This window comes from Branchiostoma floridae, chromosome 13, assembly GCF_000003815.2.
Source record: "Branchiostoma floridae strain S238N-H82 chromosome 13, Bfl_VNyyK, whole genome shotgun sequence".
Lineage (NCBI taxonomy): Eukaryota > Metazoa > Chordata > Leptocardii > Amphioxiformes > Branchiostomatidae > Branchiostoma > Branchiostoma floridae.
Genome location: NC_049991.1, coordinates 14,960,224 through 14,981,844, shown reverse-complemented (window position 1 = coordinate 14,981,844; position 21,621 = coordinate 14,960,224). Strand labels below are relative to the sequence as shown.

At 40.7% G+C, this 21,621-nt stretch overlaps 2 protein-coding genes across 2 annotated transcripts; one reads left to right on the top strand and one right to left on the bottom strand.

The window, feature by feature from the left end:
* Nucleotides 1-166: 166 nt before the first annotated feature.
* LOC118428791 (N-sulphoglucosamine sulphohydrolase-like) lies at nt 167-5,001 on the top strand. The gene is made up of 6 exons (XM_035838997.1): nt 167-301; nt 1,054-1,203; nt 1,869-1,985; nt 2,324-2,474; nt 2,993-3,231; nt 4,180-5,001. The coding sequence occupies exons 1-6, from the start codon at nt 202-204 to the stop codon at nt 4,956-4,958; spliced, it is 1,536 nt and encodes a 511-aa protein (XP_035694890.1). The 5' UTR covers nt 167-201; the 3' UTR covers nt 4,959-5,001.
* A 255-nt stretch (nt 5,002-5,256) lies between these two features.
* On the bottom strand, nt 5,257-21,584 carry LOC118428794 (leucine-rich repeat-containing protein 45-like). Its single transcript, XM_035839002.1, has 19 exons — nt 21,455-21,584; nt 20,106-20,262; nt 19,689-19,786; nt 19,478-19,539; nt 19,006-19,076; nt 17,867-18,045; nt 17,317-17,445; nt 16,797-16,909; nt 14,901-15,037; nt 14,406-14,541; nt 13,885-13,962; nt 11,515-11,626; nt 11,048-11,118; nt 10,716-10,808; nt 10,167-10,259; nt 9,735-9,800; nt 9,141-9,248; nt 8,366-8,513; nt 5,257-6,505 (listed from the first exon to the last, which is right to left on the bottom strand). Exons 2-19 carry the CDS (start codon nt 20,243-20,245, stop codon nt 6,321-6,323), a joined length of 2,019 nt encoding a protein of 672 aa, XP_035694895.1. The 5' UTR covers nt 20,246-20,262; nt 21,455-21,584; the 3' UTR covers nt 5,257-6,320.
* Between the last annotated feature and the right edge of the window lie 37 nt (nt 21,585-21,621).

Here is a 21,621-nt window from a genome sequence, read left to right as displayed (position 1 = left end):
GCAAATTCCACCATGCATTTCACGTCATTTTTAGCGTGTACAATTTAATTTTTATTTTATTTTTCTTGCGCAAATTATTATTTCATCCCCTTATATAATCCTTGAGACTTACGCAATGGCGTGACGTTACTATCCACCACCATGCAATGTTTTCTGAAACGTCCCCAATCCGCAATATTGAGGTGAAAGGTCAAAACAAAGATGGCGAACATCACGAGATTTTTTGTCTTCCTGTCGTGTTTTTGTTTTGCCAGCCGTGTTGGGAGCGCTTCAGGGAACAGAAACGTCCTCGTCATTATAGGTGAAGGTTAAGTTCATGTCTTAAGCAACAGAGAAGAAAGGTTCTTGATACAACAGTTGGAGAATCCTATAAAACGTAGGTGGGAGGGGCGTACTAACTCAAGATGATCCATGATGTATAACAAATGATATACCATGTAAACATAGAGCAAGCAGCTATGAAGGGTTACTAGTATATGAAACTCGTCGTGGGAGAAAGTTATGTTTTCATGTGGTGTATGTTGACAGGTAGCTTTCTTCTTTGTCAGGGGCATATGAATAAAATTGTGTTGTTCAAGTTGTAACAATTTATGAGCAAAGCAAAGTGCCCTGCCAAGAAATATTATAGACAGGAAGTCAGCAACCGGAAACTTTATTTTTATAATGTAGGGAATGTTTTTGGTCATTGAAGAAGAAGAAGCTATGGTGTTGCCATTAGCCACGGGGAGAAATGGTGGAATTAAAGTATCATACTGAGTAATAATAAGCTCTTTGGCAGAGTTCACTATGCATGTGCAGAAGACAGGAGTTCTTGGGTAATATTGCCAGTGAACATAAGGCCCCATGAACATATTACTACTAAACGTTGTGCCATTTTGCAGGCACCATTAAGTTCCAGACATTGTTACCCATATCAAGACAATGGTGGAGACGAGACAGTTTACGTCTGACGGGCCTTTACCTTTGACATACGCACAAGCGTAGTGAATTTTGCAAAGGAGTTTAGACCCCATTCATGAGTCCATATCTTGATGTCTTTATGTTTTACAACAGGTGACGATGCAGGTTTTGAGATGCAGGTGTACAACAACACGGTGTGTAAGACCCCTCACCTGAACAGCCTGGCCAGCCGCAGCCTGACCTTCACACAAGCCTTCACCTCTGTCAGCAGCTGTTCACCCAGCCGCTCCGCCATCCTCACAGGTCAGGGCAGCAACTAGTCTTCAAGCAGATCCTCGGTGGCATGCAGTATAATGCACTCCTGTATGATCTAAACTGTGCATACCTGGGGATACTGCACTTGATTTATAAAGATCTCTCAAACACACTTTTCAAAGTGGCAGTATGTAAGCTTGCCATTGGACCAGACAAACGTTATTGGAGGTTGAATGCTTTTTTGGGACTTTAAAAAAGTAGTTGCTGGTTGGGGAAGACAGGTGGTTGCTTGGAAGGGGGTCTTAACTATGTAAAAATGGACAGGACTGTTTCAATGTGTACTCTGACAGCAGGTGGTTGCCTGCGGCAGGTTGTTTTTTGGACAGGTTTCACTGTACTACTACTACAAAAATGTTGACATTTATAGCAAAATAGGGTGGGTGTTGAATTCATGGCTGGATTTTATGAGGCTGCATGCTGCTCCCTAATCTCCAAGCAGATCCTCAGTGGTGGTCAGGCAGTGTCTATGAACCCATTGCAAAAATGCTTGTCTCTTCTGCTTGCCTACCCCATAATTTCAACCGAGGTGACCATTTTTAAAAGGGCCCATGTTAGACAGTCTGATGGAGACAATCATGGACTATATTCAGTCAAACAAATGAAAATATTTGTTAGACATGCCAATATTTTTGTTGTTTGTATTTCGTTTCCAGGTCTTCCCCAGCACCAGAATGGCATGTATGGGTTGCACCAGGGCTACCATCACTTCAACTCTTTTGACACTGTCAGAAGCTTACCTCTCCTGCTCAATCAATCTGGAATAAGAACAGGTATCATAGAAATAATCTTCAGAGCCATATTTGCCAAAAATTAGATTTCAGCTACAAATTACAGCTACAGTACAAGACCTTATCTAACTAATTCTAAGTAGCTACATTTTGTATTTCATAAATGACAATTTGTAACTGTCACATCCATTTATGCCTAAATTATGGGTATGTCTTTTAAAAGAGGTACCATACTAACAAACACGTTTGTTTTACAATAAATCAGTGGAAGAAAGCCAGAACATATCATGTAGACACAAGTTAGTACTTGACTGAGCTGTACCTATCTTGAAGATACATTGTAACTACTAGTATATGTTATTCATTAATTTCTTCCCCAGGGATTGTAGGTAAGAAGCATGTTGGTCCCGAGTCCGTGTACCCTTTTGAGTTTGCTCACACTGAGGAGAACAACCACATCATGCAGGTGGGCAGGAACATCACCCTCATCAAACTCCTGGTCAGGAAGTTCCTGCAGCAGAAGGATGACAGGTGGGGATTCTTACCGACCTCAGTTCACAATTTTATTTACCACATTTCATTATATTGTACTTATATATTTTTCCTCTATGTTGATTTCATATATTACATTCAATTTTCTTCATTGTTGTATAAGTTTTAAATTTCATTATTTGTACTTGAATGGTCTCCAGGAAGAAGTGTCACAACATTATTATACACTAATGGAGGTCTGAATAAACAGACTGTCCTAGGCTCTCTTTCCAGTAGATGGCAATTGCTGACTGACCGTGGGTTGACAAGGATTAGATTCGTGTGATTTAAAAAAGAACAAAATACACAACACGTTCAATTTTTTAAAAATTGGTGCCTATAGTTAGTTCATTGAGTGATCTGTCAAGTGAAGTTTAGTAGTTATGGAGTAACGAGCTCTGGCAAACCAGACGTATTTTAGATACTCATGTATCCCTTTTTTCATGTCATAATTTGTTGATTATTCCTTAATAAAGCAGAACATTTATTAAATCCTGGTAATACATTTATCATTCTAGGCCCTTCTTCCTGTACATCGGATTCCATGACCCTCATCGCTGTGGCCACACCAACCCGCAGTTCGGGAACTTCTGTGAGAAGTTTGGTAACGGGGAGCCGGGCATGGGGCTGATTCCTGACTGGACTCCTGTGCACTACTCCCCAGAGGAAGTGGTGGTGCCTCCGTTCGTACAGGACACGCCAGCGGCAAGGAGTGACCTGGCAGCTCAGTACACAACCATCAGCAGGTTGGATCAAGGTGGGCTGTTCTTCTTCTTCTTTCATTTTGAGGCAGCCCGGATACCATACCCCAACCTCAAAAATATATTTCGTGCTGGGATATAGATACTTGAGATCGGGCTGGGGTTTGGTAACCAGACTAGTTTTGAGGCTACCAACTTCAACTTGCTGAAGACCTTTGTAGCCTATATACTCATTTTTCACTTGAGTGAAGTGAAGAAAGTCGTGTAAAGTGACTTTCCCAAGGGCACAGGATCAGTGACACGCAGGGTTCAAACTCGGGACCTTCTGGATCTGAGTCAAACGTGCTGCCGATTGCGCCACACGGTCTGGCTGCTGTTCTCCTTTTCTACATTCTGTCTTCATAGCCACTCCAAATATTATACCATCTTACATCTTCGCCAGGTAGGCTTTAGGGCCTGTCAGCTGAGAGCATCGTCTTTTCCATTTTTCTTGATCTCGGAAGATCCCTTCCATTTTTTGATAGATTTTTTGTGTAAGCTTTCAATCCATTATCTGCACGCATCAGGTACTCTTGCATAGTGCACCATCATTCTCTTTTGATGCTTTCTTTCTTCTGTCTTGACAGCCATTCCATGTTATACCATTGAAACATTTTCAAGTGCTCTTTCTGACAATTGTCTGCAGGCATCAATGCTGATGTATTTGGTGGCTGTAGAGATCTCTATAGCATTTTAAATTTTTTGCACAGGCCCTTCAGTTGGCTACTTCTCTGTGTGTGCTCTTTGGATCACACTTATTATGTAGATTTGGTTAATGATGTTAAGACATTTACATTTATTACAGGTTACGTCGATGAAGGTTAGACATGCAGGTAATAAGATACGCCGCAGTTCCAAAATTATATCCAGTTGCTTGAGTAACTGCTTTTTGGTGTATTTACAGGTTCCCTTCTGTTCTTAGTAACAGTTTGAAACATGCATCAACTTTTCTTGTGTCCTTGTAGGTATTGGCCTGATCCTACAGGAACTACAAGCTGCCGGCCACGACAAGGACACGCTGATCCTGTACAGCTCCGACAACGGCATCCCCTTCCCCAACGGTCGCACCAACCTCTACAACTCTGGCATGGCGGAACCCCTTCTCCTGTCCTCCCCCCTCCACACCTCGCGCTGGGGTCAAACCACCGACAGTTTTGCCAGCCTGCTGGATGTCGTGCCAACAGTACTGGACTGGTTTGGGCTGGAGTATCCAGAGTACGAGATATTTGGTAAGAACAAGTTAGTGAAGCTGACGGGGAAGTCTCTCCTGCCAGCACTGAAGGAAGAACAGTCGTGGAACACGGTCTACGCAAGCCATGACCTTCACGAGGTCACCATGTTCTACCCCATGAGGATTATAAGAACAGGAGACTATCACCTCATCCAGAACCTCAACTTTGCCATGCCCTTCCCCATCGATCAAGACTTCTACCTCTCCCCAAGCTTTCAGGACCTTTTGAACAGGACTAGGAAGGGGCAACCCTTGCACTGGTTCAAAACGCTGAAAAACTACTACTACCGCCCTCAATGGGAGCTGTATGACCTAAAGAGCGATCCACAGGAGACCGTTAACCTAGCGGATAACAGTGACTACCGTGACGTGTTGCAGGAGCTGCGCAGCCAGCTGCAAGCCTGGCAGAAAGTGACCTATGACCCCTGGATTTGTGCTCCTTGGGGAGTTTTGGAGGACGAAGGCCCATATAAGGACAACCCCGTCTGTATGAGTATGGACAATGGAACATGAGAGAGTTCTTACCATAGTCGCACAGTCGTTACACAGCAAAGTATTGATTAGATGAGTTATCAGTTTTATGCAAATTATGCAGGTGAATGTAACGTTAATACATATTCTAAACAGGGTCTCCAGCTTTCATTTTGTGCTTGGGTAATGCATTCAATTATATGAATGACATCCATGCGAGCATAGCCATATTTAGATTTCATAATGAAGGCAGCATCCTCTTTTTTTCACGGTCTTTTTTACTTTTTCAAAAAAATCATTCCAAACCCTTCAAGTACACATTGTATAAAGCACTTTAATATATGACATTTCTGTTTTATTGCTCAATACATTTATTAGAACAACTAATGTATGTACAGGGTCTCTGTGAATAAAGCTACAGAAAAGGTACAATGTGAGTTTAAAACGGAAAAAATTGCTTAAGGTAAAATGTGAGTTTCAAACACAACATTTATATGAGGACAGTAGAATTCATTCCTCTAGATTTTTCAGCTATCCTTGAACTTCGAAGGACTAACTGGAAGACAGTTTTACATGATCTAAAATAATGCTAGTACAGAATGGCAATACAGTGCAATTTTCAAGTGAAGTAACCTGTGATTGTGTGAAAGACTCAATGGCACACACAGTACATAAAAATTTAGTATAATTGACAGTGACACACATACAGTAGAACCATGTTCAGGATGTAAAAAAAGTTTCAGACTGTAGAAAAATATTGTTGGTAAAAGGATGATATTAGTACTCTTCATTCCCAGCATTCACTTCTTGTAAGAAGACATTTTTGGCTGCAAAAAATATCCTGTAAGATCACTGCTCTACATTGCTGATTCTATTTCATTCTTATCTGTCAGGTATGTTTTTAACATATTGTTACCTGCTGAAAAAGATCATTTTAAGATAATGGCAATGCTCTGTACGTCTTACAATTTAAGGCCACACCAATTTAACTTGTTGTTTCTAAGAAATGTTTTGTAAAATCATAAGAACAGGAGGCTGGGAGTAAAACATGCTTTTCAATCTGTTCACGTCAGTTTCTGAAACTGTATCGACTAAGGTACAGACTTTCCGCTCAGACTATATTTTCATAATTATACAGTTCAGATGTAGAACATCCAGATTCAGAAATACCACCTTACCTTTTAGTTAAACATTGTTGAATGAATTTTTAAAAAATGTTTACGTCTCATACCCTAATTTAGCAATGTAAGGTTGTAACGGTATGTATGTGTATGCTTATTTGTTGCAAATAAACCAATCATTCATTCAGTTATGATGATATTCCAACCCAGCATTATTTTTACAAAGAATTTGAGAACCGAGAAATTAAGTTGGTGTGGCCTCACTGAGATTCCATGGTTTGTATCAGCTCCTTCCCCCGGTAGCTCCGCCCACATAGTTATTGATGGCCGACTGCAGCATCCTGGCTCTCTGCGCCTCCTCATCCCTGATCCTGCTGATCTCAGCATCCTTCATCCGGACCTGCTCCCTCAGGGATGTCACCTCCGTCTCAAGGTCGCGCCTCTCCTCACGGTGCCGGTGGTTCTGGTCTGGAGAGAAAGGGAGATGGGAGGATTGTAGGACCAAAAGGAGGTAAAATTAAAACCAGCATTTTTTATTTACATATAAATACTATAAATACAAGTTCGCGGGGATTTAATTTTGCAGTAGCAGGAAAAAGGACTTTTCACGGTGGTTTTAAGTTCGCGGTAGCACCATGCACTGTAGTCTCTTACCGCCATGGAAAAATGTTTGCGGTGGTTTTAAGCTCGTGGTGAAGCTGTCACCGTGAAAACCGCAAACATCAAACCACCACAAAAGTTTCTGTATTTACAGTAGTTAATTTTACTTGTTGAAGTTGTATCTTATTTGTTGAAGGATTGACATAAATCCTAAAAGTAAAAGGTGACATCACCATTTCAAGATGTCAACCCAGAAACCAGGCTGTGAGGTTTGATCCACTCACTCTGGGAAGGACCCCTAGTCTTGTGTGGTGTCTTCTTTAATGTACTTGAGGTGTGGGACCTCCATTTAACGTCCTATCTGAGGGCAAGTCAATGATTTGTTATGATGCATCCTTGTAATCTCCAAGCAGATCCACGGTGGCGTAATATAGTATCAAACCCACCGTAGGTGGCCATTTGACTCCCTTTGGCCGGCTATACTCCTTGGCCAGCATTGATACTATCTTATGGCACCTTAGGATATGCTTGGAGATTAGCATCCTTGTAATAAAAGGAGGATAGTAAACATTGCAGTTCTTTTTTTTTAGGTCACTGATTTGTTCAAAATTTTCTTATGTCAGTCTCTGAAGCAAGTAGAAAAGTACAAGAAAAGTACCTATTATTAATGCCATGTGTATCACATCATAGTAATTCATGGCAACATGTGTATTGTTAATAAATTTAACATAATTCTTACACAACAAAGTCTTCAATACAAGCTACATGATCTTATGGCACTAACAGTTAAACAATCTAACAGATAAAACTCCTCCAGTGATTTCCTTTAAAGATCAAGGGGGAACCAGCCATTCTCCATGAACAAGTATATCCTTCACGTTCAACTAAATGGGCCACAGGTGAATTTGTATTCTACTCCCATTGCTCATGAGATGGCTTCTGGCCAATTGTGTGTTCAAGTTCATTCATCATTGCAGAGTAAGAGACAGGCAGAGCTATGAAGTATGACTAGGGTACAGCCCTGTGTTAACTGTGTCGTAAATCATGCGGAGGAAGAGTTGAATTAAGGATGTGTCTGGAGATGTTAACAAGGACCTTTGAGGCTGCAAATTATATTGATGTACTTGAACATCCTGACTGTCAAGGACACAAAGATACATGTACAGGGCCAGGGTTTTCTCTAGGACATTCCCTCCAACCCAGGATGGAAATTTGCTTCAGTCTTGTGATAGACAGAATGTTGATTTGATGACATGAAAATATATTTTTTGAGTTTAAAATGTCAGATTCAACAATGAAAGTTAACAAATTTACAATGAAACCAAAATTTTCCTTTGCAACGTGCCAACCATTAATCATGGTTTGCCAGCCAAGGCCTGTGATAGACACCTCACCCTTTCTCAAACCTTGGATTAACACCTGTTAAGAATATGAACCTTAACATCTCAATAACGAGAATTATACTGGTTAATGTGTAGCCTTTTAAATCAGAAATTCTGGGGCAACAGCAACTAAGTGCCAGTCTTACTATCAAAACTGCTTGCGCTGCATCTTAATCAATGGAAGTCTGATCCTCTGGACCTGGACCGTACCTCTACCTGAATTTTCTGCACTGGTACCCACTCCTAGTTCTGTAACACCTCAATGACAGGAATGTTTAAATCAGAAATCCTGGGTCTCAGTCAAACAAAATTTCCTGCATTGCATCTACATCAATAGAAGTCTGACCTCTGAGTTGTTTTTCTACTTTCTCCAGCCTCTCGTTCAGCTCGCTGTTGGCAAGTTTCTCAGCCTCCAGTTTGGACGTCTGCTGATTCAGCTCCAGTCGAACCTTCTCCACGGCTGTCATCTTCTCCGCATTCTTCCCAGCAAGCTCCTGAAAAGCACATCAGGAGTTGAAGGGTTGTTTTATGTAGTCGCCTTGGGCTTCAGAAAACTATTTTGTTAAAAGGTGCTGTCAAAACACAACATTTGAGTATAAATTCAATGGTCAGGAAGTGAAGACTAGCCGACTGCTGCCTACCCCTGTGTCAGGGACCTCAGCAGCAGTATAATCAAATACTACTATATGGATACTACTAGGAATGTCCTACTGGATGGGATAAAAAGTTGGAGGTCCTGCATTTGAGGAGAGCCAAACTTCAAGCACGTTAAAGAACCCACCACACTTATCAAGAAGGGTAGGGGTCCATCCCTGTACATGAGTGCATCAAACATTACAGTCTGGTTTTACTCAGCCTGTACCATGTACCAGTAATATTAATGCAAAAATGTTCGCAGCACCCGGTAGTTTCAAGTTCGCGGTTTTTGCGGTGAACACTTCACCGCAAACTTAAAAACCACTGCGAACATTTTCCATTATAGTATGAGACTGCAGTTTATGGCAGTACCGCAAACTTAAAACCACCGCAAACACTCCATTTTCCTGCTAATGCGAATTTCAAAGTAAATCCCGCAAAAAGTTAAATGCATTTACAGTATACAAAACAAATGAAACGCCCACCTGGTTGATCTCCTCTATCTTCCTCTTGAGGCCCTCGACCTCCATGACAGCCCCCGTGTGCTTGGTCTGGAGCTCGGTGATCTGTGATGACTGGTGGTCGCTGTGGTTCTGGGGACACAGAAATATCAATTTAATGGCGCAGTCACAATCACCATAAGCTGTCGTACAATTCTGACATCAAAGAATTTTCAAGCAGACTTACAAAACCAACCATTGACAAGGATCCAAGGAAGCTTTTTCCATAACAAGGCGGCTAAAGTTTGTACAAATCATGCATTACTATCACAGGAATGCTTTCAGATCACAACCATTCAACAAATACATAAAATAGGGACGAAAACCCCTAAATTTGGGAAGCATTTCAATTTTACTTCAATCAGTAGGTATAACATTTCATGTACACATATATTCTATTTGCAAGTTGAACATGGATGTCAATGATTTAAGGAGATGAACTTTGAAATCCTTGACTGTCTGTCTTGCTCTGCAGCTTGTCACTCTCCTTCTTCATTAAAAAGACCGCTTGTCTGAGATGACCAGATTATCTAGGTCCCTTGGGTACTCTTGTAAAAATTGTAATAATTGTGACAATACCTGTAACTCTTCCTTGGACATCTGTTCCATGCGCAGCCTCTCTTCCAGCTGGGTAACCCGCTGTTGCTACAGGTGGAAATGTTCACATTTGAATCTTGAAGGAGAAAGCTTTTTTTACGTTGAGAACTGATCTATCTGCACTGATCATTATACAAAAAAATGTGCATGTACTGGGAAGTGGAGCTCAAACCTCCCCTTCCACTCCCATTTACCTCCCCAACCGAAGTCAGGTACCCATTTTTTACAAGTGCATGGAGTGAGGAAAGTAACGTGTAATGTGCCTTCAGCAAGGGAAAAAGATAAGTAACAAGACAGGATCTGAACACAATATGACCCCATACAGTACAATTGGTCTCACTCTAATTTTGTATAGAGGAGGCTTGTATTTCTCTACAGCTACAGCAAGAGTGAAGCTGAAAGTTGCAGAAGTACCTGTTCATGTTTGATCCTGGTCTTGGCCTGTTGCAACTGTTCCTCATTCTTTGACTTCTCCGACACCAGGGAAGACTTGTGACGACTGATTTCCTATAGCACAAACCAAAATGCTGCTTGATGACACAAGTGCAACACAGAGGAAGACAATCAGGTGACAATCAGCTGGAAATTGTTTTGCCTTTAGAGTCACCAAATTAGTTTTCTCAGCATACTTGCAGTGGCTACATTTGTATATATAAACTTACCCGCACCAGCTCTGGCCTTAGGCTGCAAGACAATTTTCTATGATTCTTCAAGTACAAAGGCTCCAAGCTACCACAAACTAGCCACCATACTACCAACATATGTACTAACATACTCTCCAAGAAGAGGTTTGGCTCCAGCTGTTTTATTGACATTTTTAGGCGTTCGTTTTTCTTTTGCGTTTTTTTCTTCATGTCTTCCAGCCAGTTTAGTGCTTTTTTTTAAATGTCTTAAATTGGCCAAACTAGCTGTCCTAACAGTAGTAACACTGATTCTAGGCTCTGTTGAGACAATAACTCTGACCTCCTCCAGTTCCATCCTGTGCATCTCCATCTTCTGTATGCGCTCCTTCAGAACCCGCTCCGTCTCCTCCGCCTCCAGCCGCACTCTGCTCACCTGGCAGGGGGAAGAGGAGATACATGGATGTCAGGAACATTTTACAAAGAGAAGTTACATGTTGTAAGAGCTAAAACCATAACTATGGCAAAAATGTAAGATGAAAGAGGTAATGCATATATGGATCAAATTTGGGGTTTGGGGACTTACTCCTTCTTCATTTATGAAACTAACAACTTCAATTTGCTGAAGATTCTGTAACCTTAGTATACAAAACTGTACTGTAATGTTTGATCCACCTCCTGTTGCCTGAGGTGTTCTGCATCCTTCATGGCATCCTTGTGCTTCTGCTGTTCTCTCTGTTGTCTCTCTGTATGTGTGAGAATAGATAAAAGGATTGACTCAGTTGACGATTTACACAGTACGGTATAGTAACCACTTGTTCTTGAAGTCACAAATATACCATGATGACTGGTTACATAACTATTTACCTAATAGTATTTGAAAATCTGCCAGTCTGAGACTATTCTGTCCCTTTGTAGTACCTTTGCCAAGTAAACAGTAAGTGGTTTCTGACTGGCGATTTGTAGTATGTGACTACAGTACAGAATTGTAAATGCAACGCGGGATGGTGCTACCATGAACTCAAAACCACCGCAAACACTCCATTTTCCCGTTAATGCGAAATCTAATCCCCGGAAACTTGCAAGTTTGACTGTATCTTATTTTACGTCCTCTACAGAATTCTGTTGGCACCAAACCTTACCATCAGACTGTGTGTTTGTAACCTTGATCTGTGCGTTGAGATGTGCGACAGTTTCCTTCAGCTCAAACACCTGGTCCTGCTGGGCCCGGTTCCGCCTCTCTAACTCGTCCACCTGTCAATCAAATGACATCTATCAAGGTTTCCAATAACCACAGTCGGTGATTTCTCGTTGTTCCAATCTCAAAGTTGTAGTTGTATATCTTTTTATTATAATCACAGTCTAATTAGATCTAGTTGATTTCAAAAACATAGTTGTATATAGATAGTAAACATCACCAGCCACATGTTAAATATTTTGTCAAAAGCACATTTATGTCCATCATGTAATTTCATATATTCTACATTGAGCTTTTAGTCTATTCCAAATAGCTACTTCATGCCTAGACTCCCTTGCAGTCTTCGGGAAGGGGCTGTTTTTTTTGGGGGGGGGGGGGCCTAGCTCTAAATGTTATGAAGTAGATTTCTAGCGAGGTCAACGCCCATGAAGCCGGTTCTTTCAAATGCAGAGTAACCAATTAACGTCAGACCGGTGGTACGCGAGGGTCAGGGAGGAATGTTTCATACCTATTGTCCGTCGATTACTAGCTGTTAAATACCGTCACTACATTACAAAGGACATCTTTGTGGGGCTTCCTTTAGTTTGCAGCATGTATTTTTATGAGCTGGTCCCTTTGAATGCTGGTTATATAGAATAGAAGGACGGACTGAATAATCAGCAAACAACACGACTTGAGTGCATAACGCATATATTTGACAACTTACTACAGCCGCTGTACACCGGGTCATCAGATACGTCTCTTTACCTTGTTACAAGGTACAAGTTGTAAGTTGTAGAACTACGTACTGTTTTTATTTTTGTGAATGCAAGGAAATAGCACTGAAACATAGGGTGACACGTACTAAAAGTCACAACTTTTTTGGGGTGACAACATTTTTGGGGAGTGACAAGAAGCGAAACACTTCAGTTACAAAAGTACGACCGCATAGTGATAAATAGTAAAATATTCAACAAAGAAAAAAACTTTTTAAAAAAGTAAAAAAAATTGCACCACGTCAGGTTCGAACTCTGGTCCAAAAGTTAGAAATCCAATCACCAGTCAACTACGCCACGAAGCCTTGCGATTCAATTTAATGAAAAAAGCGCGTAATAAAAGAGACGGAAATAAACTGTAAGGCCATCATTTCAACAAGTTTAATGGCAAGAAAACTCGCTACAGTCCCATCACCTTTTGATCACCAAAGTAAACTTTTTAAACTGATATGTAGAGTTGTTTGTGAGCAAGTAAAGCTCCCGCACGGTGCAAAATGACGAACAATAATGCCTGCTTGATTTGAGTTCACGGCATTTGCATGATAAGGAAGGGTGCGAAAAGCTCGCAGTTATCGCCCAATGTCAGTGACCTGCCAGCAGCTATCTGATTGGTCCTCGCTAGAAACTACTGAATGTCAAATAGTCTACACGGGGGGGGGGGGGGCGCGTTGGTCTGCGATTTTCAACGTTGGCTATGTTCTATTGTGCCAGGAAAGGGAGTTTGTTGAGAAAGGGAGTTTGCCGTGATAGCGAGTTTCTGCAAACTCCCTTCCTCAACAGCCCTTCCCGAAGACTGCAAGGGAGTCTACTTCATGCCAAGATCTGCATAAAAAGTTTCAGTCTACATGTATGGTGAAAGGTGTCACAGACTGAAGTATTGACACAACTCAATAGATATTGATCCTCTTTAAGATTGTTGCTGAATCACTACAAGAATGGCCCATACACATTGATTCAAAAGATTGGAAAGAAATTTACCTCCCACTAGTGGTGCGTACCGGTTCGTCGAACCGGACTTGGACTTGCTATAACTTTCGGTTCAAGTCCGGTTAAAACCGGAACGTCAAAAACCGGTTTTCTGGAAAGCGGAAAAAACAAGCGGAAAATGTCGAATTTTGCCGTGATTTCCCGATAGTTTTTATTAAAAATCGATGTTTCTACACCTTTGAAAATGATGCAGTCGTCTTTGGTAATATTTTGATAGCATGCGGCCCAGCGGCGGGCGCCGGATACGCAAATGGGTAGCTGCAGTAGAGCAAGTCGCTTTATGCTTGTGTCTAACGTTAATTGGGAAACTTTAGCGACCGTAAAAAAACGGACTTATAAGTCCGGACCTGAACCGGAATCTTTGGACTCGAGTCCGGACCTGAACCGGAATGTGAGCTTCGGTACGCACCACTACCTCCCACTAGAACTTTTCTTCAACACTCAAGACCCACCATATACGTCAACTAGATCATCAACTCTTTTCATATCATATCAAATATCACATTTTAGTTACCGGTACAATCTTCAAGTGGCATCACAAAATCAATGAAACGGTGACTTGTGGCCCTGACCTTTGACTCCAGCTGCAGGTTCCTGTCGTGCACCCCTGCCAGATCCTTCCTCATCTTGGCATCAGAAGCATTACGGTCCTGCAGACATGACAGCCATTAAAGTTCACTTCAACTGTCTCATCACACTTCATCTATCACATTTAGGGCTTGAAGGTGATTAAATCTCTGAGTCCTGTTTTCAATCTCAATGCAAGCAATTCATGTGTGACAATTTGTTACTGAAAATTTCAATCAATGTCACAAGTGTCAAAAAAAATATCTGTGGTGTTTTAAAAAAAAACATTTGTCTCCTCTTACAATTTGGGACTGAAAATTCAAATGAAAAATTGAAAATCTGTACAAATTTCTTAATAGGGGTGCCACAGGACCCAATTTTGTTTTCGCGACTTTGAATTCTTCTTTGGGGTGAATTTCTTTAACTAACCTCTTTTACCCTGAAGAGATCATTCTGGAATTGGACTTAAGATTTTTTAGGCTTACACTTTCTCATTTTTTTCCCTCAGCAAAGTTGAGCTTCTTACCTCTTTTTCCTTCATGAGCTCTGCCTGATGGTGCACCTGTGACTGGTTGTTCTCCTGTCGTGACTTGGTCAGCAGCTCCCCCAGATCATGTGACTTCTGCTCAGCCAATGCCAGGGCTGCTTCTGTCATTTTCAATCTGTTGAAAGAGATTATGATTTTCTTATTGCGGAAGTCTATGTCAGATGAATTGTTGTGAAAATAGGACAGAAGCCGATGATTTGTGATGCCAGAAATGTTGAGAAAAGCAGATAATATATAAATGTTGAAAAATATTTTTGGCAACTCCCAGGGCAGTATAAGAATCTGGAATTTGTAACTGCTTGAAAGGTACATGAAAATACTTTGTTAATGACTGTGACATAAAACCATGTAAAGTCATACGAATTGTTCAAATCCAAACATTTTGGACATGAAAAAATTGTTACATATGATTAAGAAATTATGCTCCATACACATTAAGAACACAATGATTTCTGCAACACAAAGAAAACGTACTTGGCAGCCAGAGAATTGAAGTTAGACTTCCTCTCCTCCAGGGCTTCTTGCAGGCGTCCAATCTTGTGCGCCGACGAGCGTTGTGTCTTAGACATATTCTCATTCTGCTGGTCTATCCTGTCCAACAGGTCACTGACCTGCACAACACAGGTAGCAGATACAAAATGTACTGTCAGCTTTAAGCATCCTGCCTGTATCTAGCTATAGCTGTCCGATTTCTAGAGGGGCTCCTTGCACTTGCTGCCCTGATTTTTTTGTGGCAGCAAGTTCAAGAAGCCCCAGAAAAAAATGGATGGTACCCCAGGCTAGTATGCAGGGCAATAACAGCCGTTTCCAACTTATGTACACTCAGGCATTAAATATTTTCACTCCCACTCATTGTTTGAGAGTGCATGCCGTTGGTTTTTATTCAATTTGTTGAATCTGTTATTTTAAGATTACAGAAAATTGAATTCATTTTTATCAGTCATGGATTTGGATACTCTGAATGGACAGGGTGAAATCTTTGTCTCTCCCAACAAGAAAATATCCATCCTAGGACAGGTCTTGGAGACAGCCATCTACATGTGTCCACTTCTCCATGGCAGCAGCTCCCTTGTTTCACAGGGCAGGAACTACTGGGACTTAGAACACAAGCTGCAATTCTGCAATTTATAGCTAGCATGTGCCACAAAACATATCACATCTTCTTACCTGTTTTAACAGATACCTTCTCCTCATAACATACCAGAAGAATGTGGACCAAGACACTGGATCAACAACGTTAACTCTCTTCATACTCATCGTTCAACTGTACAATGTGCTTACCTGTTATCCACAACCCTTTCTTAGGCCCCTCTCAATACAATAAGCAACTATCAAAACCAGTTAAACTCACATGTTTAGAGCGGCTGCCTCGGTAAGCTGTCATGATGACTCCCTGGTTTATGCAACATAACGTTTACTAAAAAAGTAACTGATTGATTTTGGAAACGATCAGACATTTTAGACAGCATCCACTAGCACTACCATTCATCGGTGACTGAACGCAATCTGTTGTTCACCAGGTTTTTAACCAAAACTAAATATGGATTTTGGTTAGAAACCTGCCTCCCTGGTATAGCTTATTTTTCTAGGCATGAAATAGACAGAGAGAGATCAAACCAAGCAAGGCACAAGTGTCAAACATTCACTATTGAGTCAGCTTAGTACACAACCACAATATGCAGACTTACAGGCCTCTAGGGAGCCAGTCTATAAACACTACCTTAACACCTGGATCCGTCCCCAGGTGGCTTACAGGCTAGCAGCGCCCATGAATGATTTATGCCCATGTGGTACTACAGATGGATGTTCTTACTGAGCCTGACACTCCGAGTCTACAGGGACGGATCCTACATGTTAATCATTGTAGATGGGCATTAATACCGAGAAGACAGCCAAATCCCACGAGACATATCACTGATGACTGATACACTGTAAATGCTGAAATTTTCATCATGGTTTAATGTTTGTGGCTTTTATGGTAGCCCCACTATTGCAAAAATGCCTGTTTTCTCTTCTGTACACCTTAGCTCCCCCGATCCGAGTCATTTGCCCACAAACTGAAAACCACTGGGAACACTCCTGACCATTTCTGCCTACTGCAAAATCAAATGACCTTGAACTTAGAGGCATTTACAGTATCAAGCATTTTTAGCTAGTGAATAGAACCTTTTCATATTGCACAATGTAGTTGATTGTTTTCTTTCTTTAATGATACTTTTGTCACCATTTTTGGAGACAGATAGCCACAAATACATGGAATATTTTACACGTAGTCATGGATGATAGAAACAACTTCCCTTTCTCTGCGCACTGAATCAGATGTAAAACCTAAGTAGTGTGGTAACAGATTTCAGCCTTCAGCCCACACACCTGCAGGGATCTGTCCTTCTTGATGCTGTCTATCTCGTTGGTCAGCATGCGGGTCCTGTCCTGGTACTCACTGGTCATCAGGATACGGTCAGCGTTGGTGGACAGGGCTTGTTCTGAAACATGAAACAATAGAAAATGTATATTTTTTGGAGCTGGACTCTTTTGAAAATCCTTAACAATTAAAGGCAACCTAAGCAATATTACAGCGTCAAAGTGGAAATATTCTGAATAAGGCAATCTGCATGATATTGACATCTACTGCACTGTATTCTCACATTTACATCATAATTTGATACTTTGAGCGGTTAAAAACAGCCCAGAAACAAGTTGCACGAGGATATTCCTTAATTATAGTACCCCCCCCCCCCCTCCAAAATAAGGACAATAACAGGAATCAAATATTACATATCAGGGAGCACCAATAATTGCCGTCAAAGGTAAAGAAGTACATGTACACAGAAGACAACTTAATAGTATGGCAAATCACCACCCTTTGGCTCAGATGGAGTGTTATCTTTACCTATAGCCTTGATGGTGTCTGCAGGCACGTTGTTGCCACTGAGCTCCATCTTAGTCAGGGTTTTGTTCTGCTGGAGGGAAGACAACAGCTCCCTCCCTCCAACTATCCCTGCATTGTTCCACCTCAAGTCTGGAAAAGGGAACACAAATCCTGCTTTAAGGCCTACATCACATTTCCAAACCGGGCTCGGCCACGCAGCTTTTGGGAATGGAAAGTATAGAGTATAGATGTCACAGAAAATATATAAATGTGATTGTCATATGTTAGTGTCAAATTCTGAAACTTAAGATGGCACTTGTAGATTACAAATCTCAGAATACCATAGTAGAAATGCTTAAGTTGTCTCCATAAATGATTGTAATCTGCAGTTTAAATACAAGCTGCTAGGGGACTGATCACATAACTATTTCTTTACCTTGGCAAAGGCCTACAAAAAGCTAATGATTATAATTTTACCTGTCCAGTTTATGAACAGAGATACTAGCCTACCAAGTCTAACACAAACGTCTTGGACAAGAAACCAGCTAGAGGTACAGTCCACTATACCCACCTAATGTCCTGAGAGTTTGGTTCTTCCTGAGAGCTGCTGCGATCTCGGCAGCCTCGTCATGAGTGATCTGGTTGTTCCTGAGGTCCAACACCTGCAGCGTGTGGTTAGCACCCAGACCCTCACACAGGATGGTGAAGGAACTGGCAAACATGCCCAGGGAGTTCCACTCCAGACACACACTGTGGGACAAGGAGGGTGCATTCAGACAAAAAAATGTCAATGGAACTAACACTGTTGAACTAACCAACACTGTTGAGTATCATTTCATGTTCTGAAAGTGCAGAATGTCTCACTTTCAGAACATGAAATTATGATATTCAACACTGCTACATGTTTGCATGATAGTAGACACAAGAAAAGTGTAAGGAAAAAATAAACCCTTCTTTGTTGTCTCTAACTTGTTTAAAAATTTTAAAGTCAGAAATAGAGTTTTTTATTCAAGCTTTGAAGAGTGGCAGTAAGGTTTCATTAACATTCTGCTTATGAATTTCAAGCCCCAACATATTCTATAGCAGCAAGATGCCCTTAGGCAGTTTACCCCACATCTCACACATTAGCAAATCCACAAGGACACTTCAATGACCTCAACATTAAACACATTGATAGCAGCAATTAAAACCCAATACATTATAGTAACATAATTTCCCTTGGGCTTTTGGATAGTCAGTACTAAAGGGCTGGCTGTCTACAGGACACGTCCCTCGGTGTCCCAAGACAGAAAGGTTCCTATTGGGACGGAAATCACCTTAAACTAGTCTAGCCAAAAACTGAAGATCCTTACATAAAATTGATGGATATATAAATATTATATTTTTTAAACAAAAACAGAAGAAAAGGGCAAATCGTACACAGTCATGCAAAAAAATTGACCCAGTGGACCTTCTAGATCCAGTAAACTGTGACCTTGTGTATAAATTGACTTCTCATTTTAAAGTTGCAATGCAATACATTGTACTAGTATTGTTGTGATGTTTCCAAATTGGATGTACTTTGTACAAGTACTTTGTAATATGTACTTTTATGTTAGTTTGTTTTCAGTTATTGATGACTAACCTCTACAAATGCAAGGCTTGATTAAAACATATGATTTGCCAACACATATCCGATTCTAATCACTACCATCTTCCATGTCCACTGACCTTCTTAGGGATTTGTTAAACTTCAACAGTTTTCCGATGGACTCTGCACCCACACCTCTCAAGTTGTTCCCCTGAAAAACATGACACAAACCATTAACTAGGTAAACATGTGTCTGTACAACCTTTACATAAACAGGATACAGCTGTGGGAAAATACTTCTTGTTACATTTTTGTATTACAAAATCACGTTTCAAAAGACTGTGCTCTTTTCCACTGTACATGAATATAAATTTTCCTATCTATCAAAATAAATGCATGCTGTAAAATTGCAAACAATCTCTTTGTGCACTTTATACGGTGAGTAAACAATATCCAAATGCAGTTTGAAGTTGATAAAACAAAAACTAAATTGTACATACCCTGGTACATTGAGGGCTAGCAACCTTTCCCCCGGAAACATATACTCTGCTACAGTAACTGTAAGCAAGGAAATTGCTGACCTATGTGTCACTATGCACAGCAACAACATACCTTGAGGTCCAGGTTCTTGACCATTGTGTTAGAACACAAACCATGTAGTAGCAATTTGGCACCTGAGAAAAGAAACAGCGGACTTCCATGAGATTCTGAATTTTTAGCTTGAAGGATGAAAATGTCATACACAATAATAATGGTGAAGGAATTTCCAAAGAGAAATTTATGGCACTGGGTTGTAATTTCTAACAAGTACATGTAGTAGTACCTTCCTCATTCAGCATACAGTCAGCAAGTCTGATCTCAGAGAAGGACCGGTCAGTCGACAAGGCCTTCCCCAGGACTGCACACGTGTCCACATGGAGGCTACAGAAACAACACACATGTTGAGTGAAAAACATATAATGATGCATATTAAGTTACAAGTACATGTCATACTAGTAGAACATGTATAATCTTGCACTATTTGTAGTAAATTCTAATTGTTTTCGGGTATCCGTCACAAACTTTACAATCATCACACATTATATAAGGCAGGCAGTGGAAGGTCTAGAATAAAAATACTCATTGACCCATGTTTGGGGGTTAGGGTTAGTGCTCTTGTTCCTAATTGATACTAGTTATAGTTAAACAGATCCCGTTTACTGGGCCCATGAGTTTAGAGTTCAGGTAAGTGCTCTCGCACCTGATAGTGGAAAGATCCAGTCTGCTGGGCCCATGTTTCGGGGACGACCCCAGCTCCTTGACCTGCTGCAGTACCGACTCCTGAGGTTCGGTGTCGTGGTCCTTACACAGCTGCAGGTACAGCCGACGGAACTCATCCATAGTGATGACAACTGTGACTGTGTTTGGGGATCGGAAAGTGAACGCAGTCAGTGTGATACCTGAAGTAATATTATAGGGGCAAAGATGGCAGTTAGACAAAATCCATCTTGGCCTGGATGCCAGACTATTTTCACAGCCTATACAGCCCAACTCCTCGGCTCTAGGGCCAACAGCAGGCCCCCGAATTTGTCTCTGCACGATAGATATTATTGATATCGGGCTGGGGTCTGGTATCCAGGTCACAACCCTCTGTATTGTCAGCCTGTTGTCGTTTAGAATTTTTAACCTCAATCCATCATCTATCACACTACTGTAAATCTTGAAATGTTTACAGTGTTAGTTTTGTGGCTCTTCACTACACCACGAATATGCATTCCCAATTTTAATTATGAACATGTATTACAGAATTGTTTTGATTGCAAACTTAAAACATGAAAAACCTCCTAACCCTTCTACAGCAATTTTAAATTACAAATGTAATTACACCATCTTGTTTTTTCCCTTTGTCTTGTATATCCTGCTTAGCTCTAAGTTTTTCAGACATGCTACCTATACATTTAATAAATTGATTATATAGATATATTGGCAAATATTTGCTGCCTGTAATGGATAAGAATCAGACTGGTGTGTTGGTCAAGGTGTTGGTATCATTTTGGAAAGAGCCTTTGTACTCAGGGTAATTTCAACATTGTGTTGGTGCTTGGTAACTTATAAATTTGATCTTCATACGGCTAATGATTAATAATCTTATACTAGTACGTGGTCGAGGCGCTACAACGTTTAATATTATGCAAAAGTTCATGTTTAGAAATACATTGGAATCATTGGATACAAGATATAACTCAACTTTACAACAAAAGCCATAATTAGCATCTTACTGTTCGACATGCATCCGGCCGTAAAAGCAAATGTACTTACGCTCCTTTCAAAATCCACAGTTTGGTGGATTCGTCAAAATTGCTTTCAATACACAGATATAGGAATCTAGATATTTTTCGCAGTAAGGATATTGCACAATGAGTGGATTGCTTGAACTACAAGTACAACTTTTACAAAGACAAACCAAGGCCATGAAATTGAAACTGAATTTGTAAAATCGAATAACGCTCCAGAATCTAAAAATGACGAAATCTGAATGGAAACAAATCAAAGCATCATGTAACAAGCTAAGTATCTCCTTGTATTGTAACTACACATGTGGATACTCACGAAAACGCTGAAATTTCACCGAAAAGTGAATTAATTGCGTCTGCTTGAATGTTGTTGTTGCTTCAACCGTTTGAGTCAGCCGCCATCTTCAAGGAACAATCTATTAGGTTTGTGGGGAGGCTTTGAAATTAATCACTATATAAAATCACGTTTTGTAGCTAAAATAT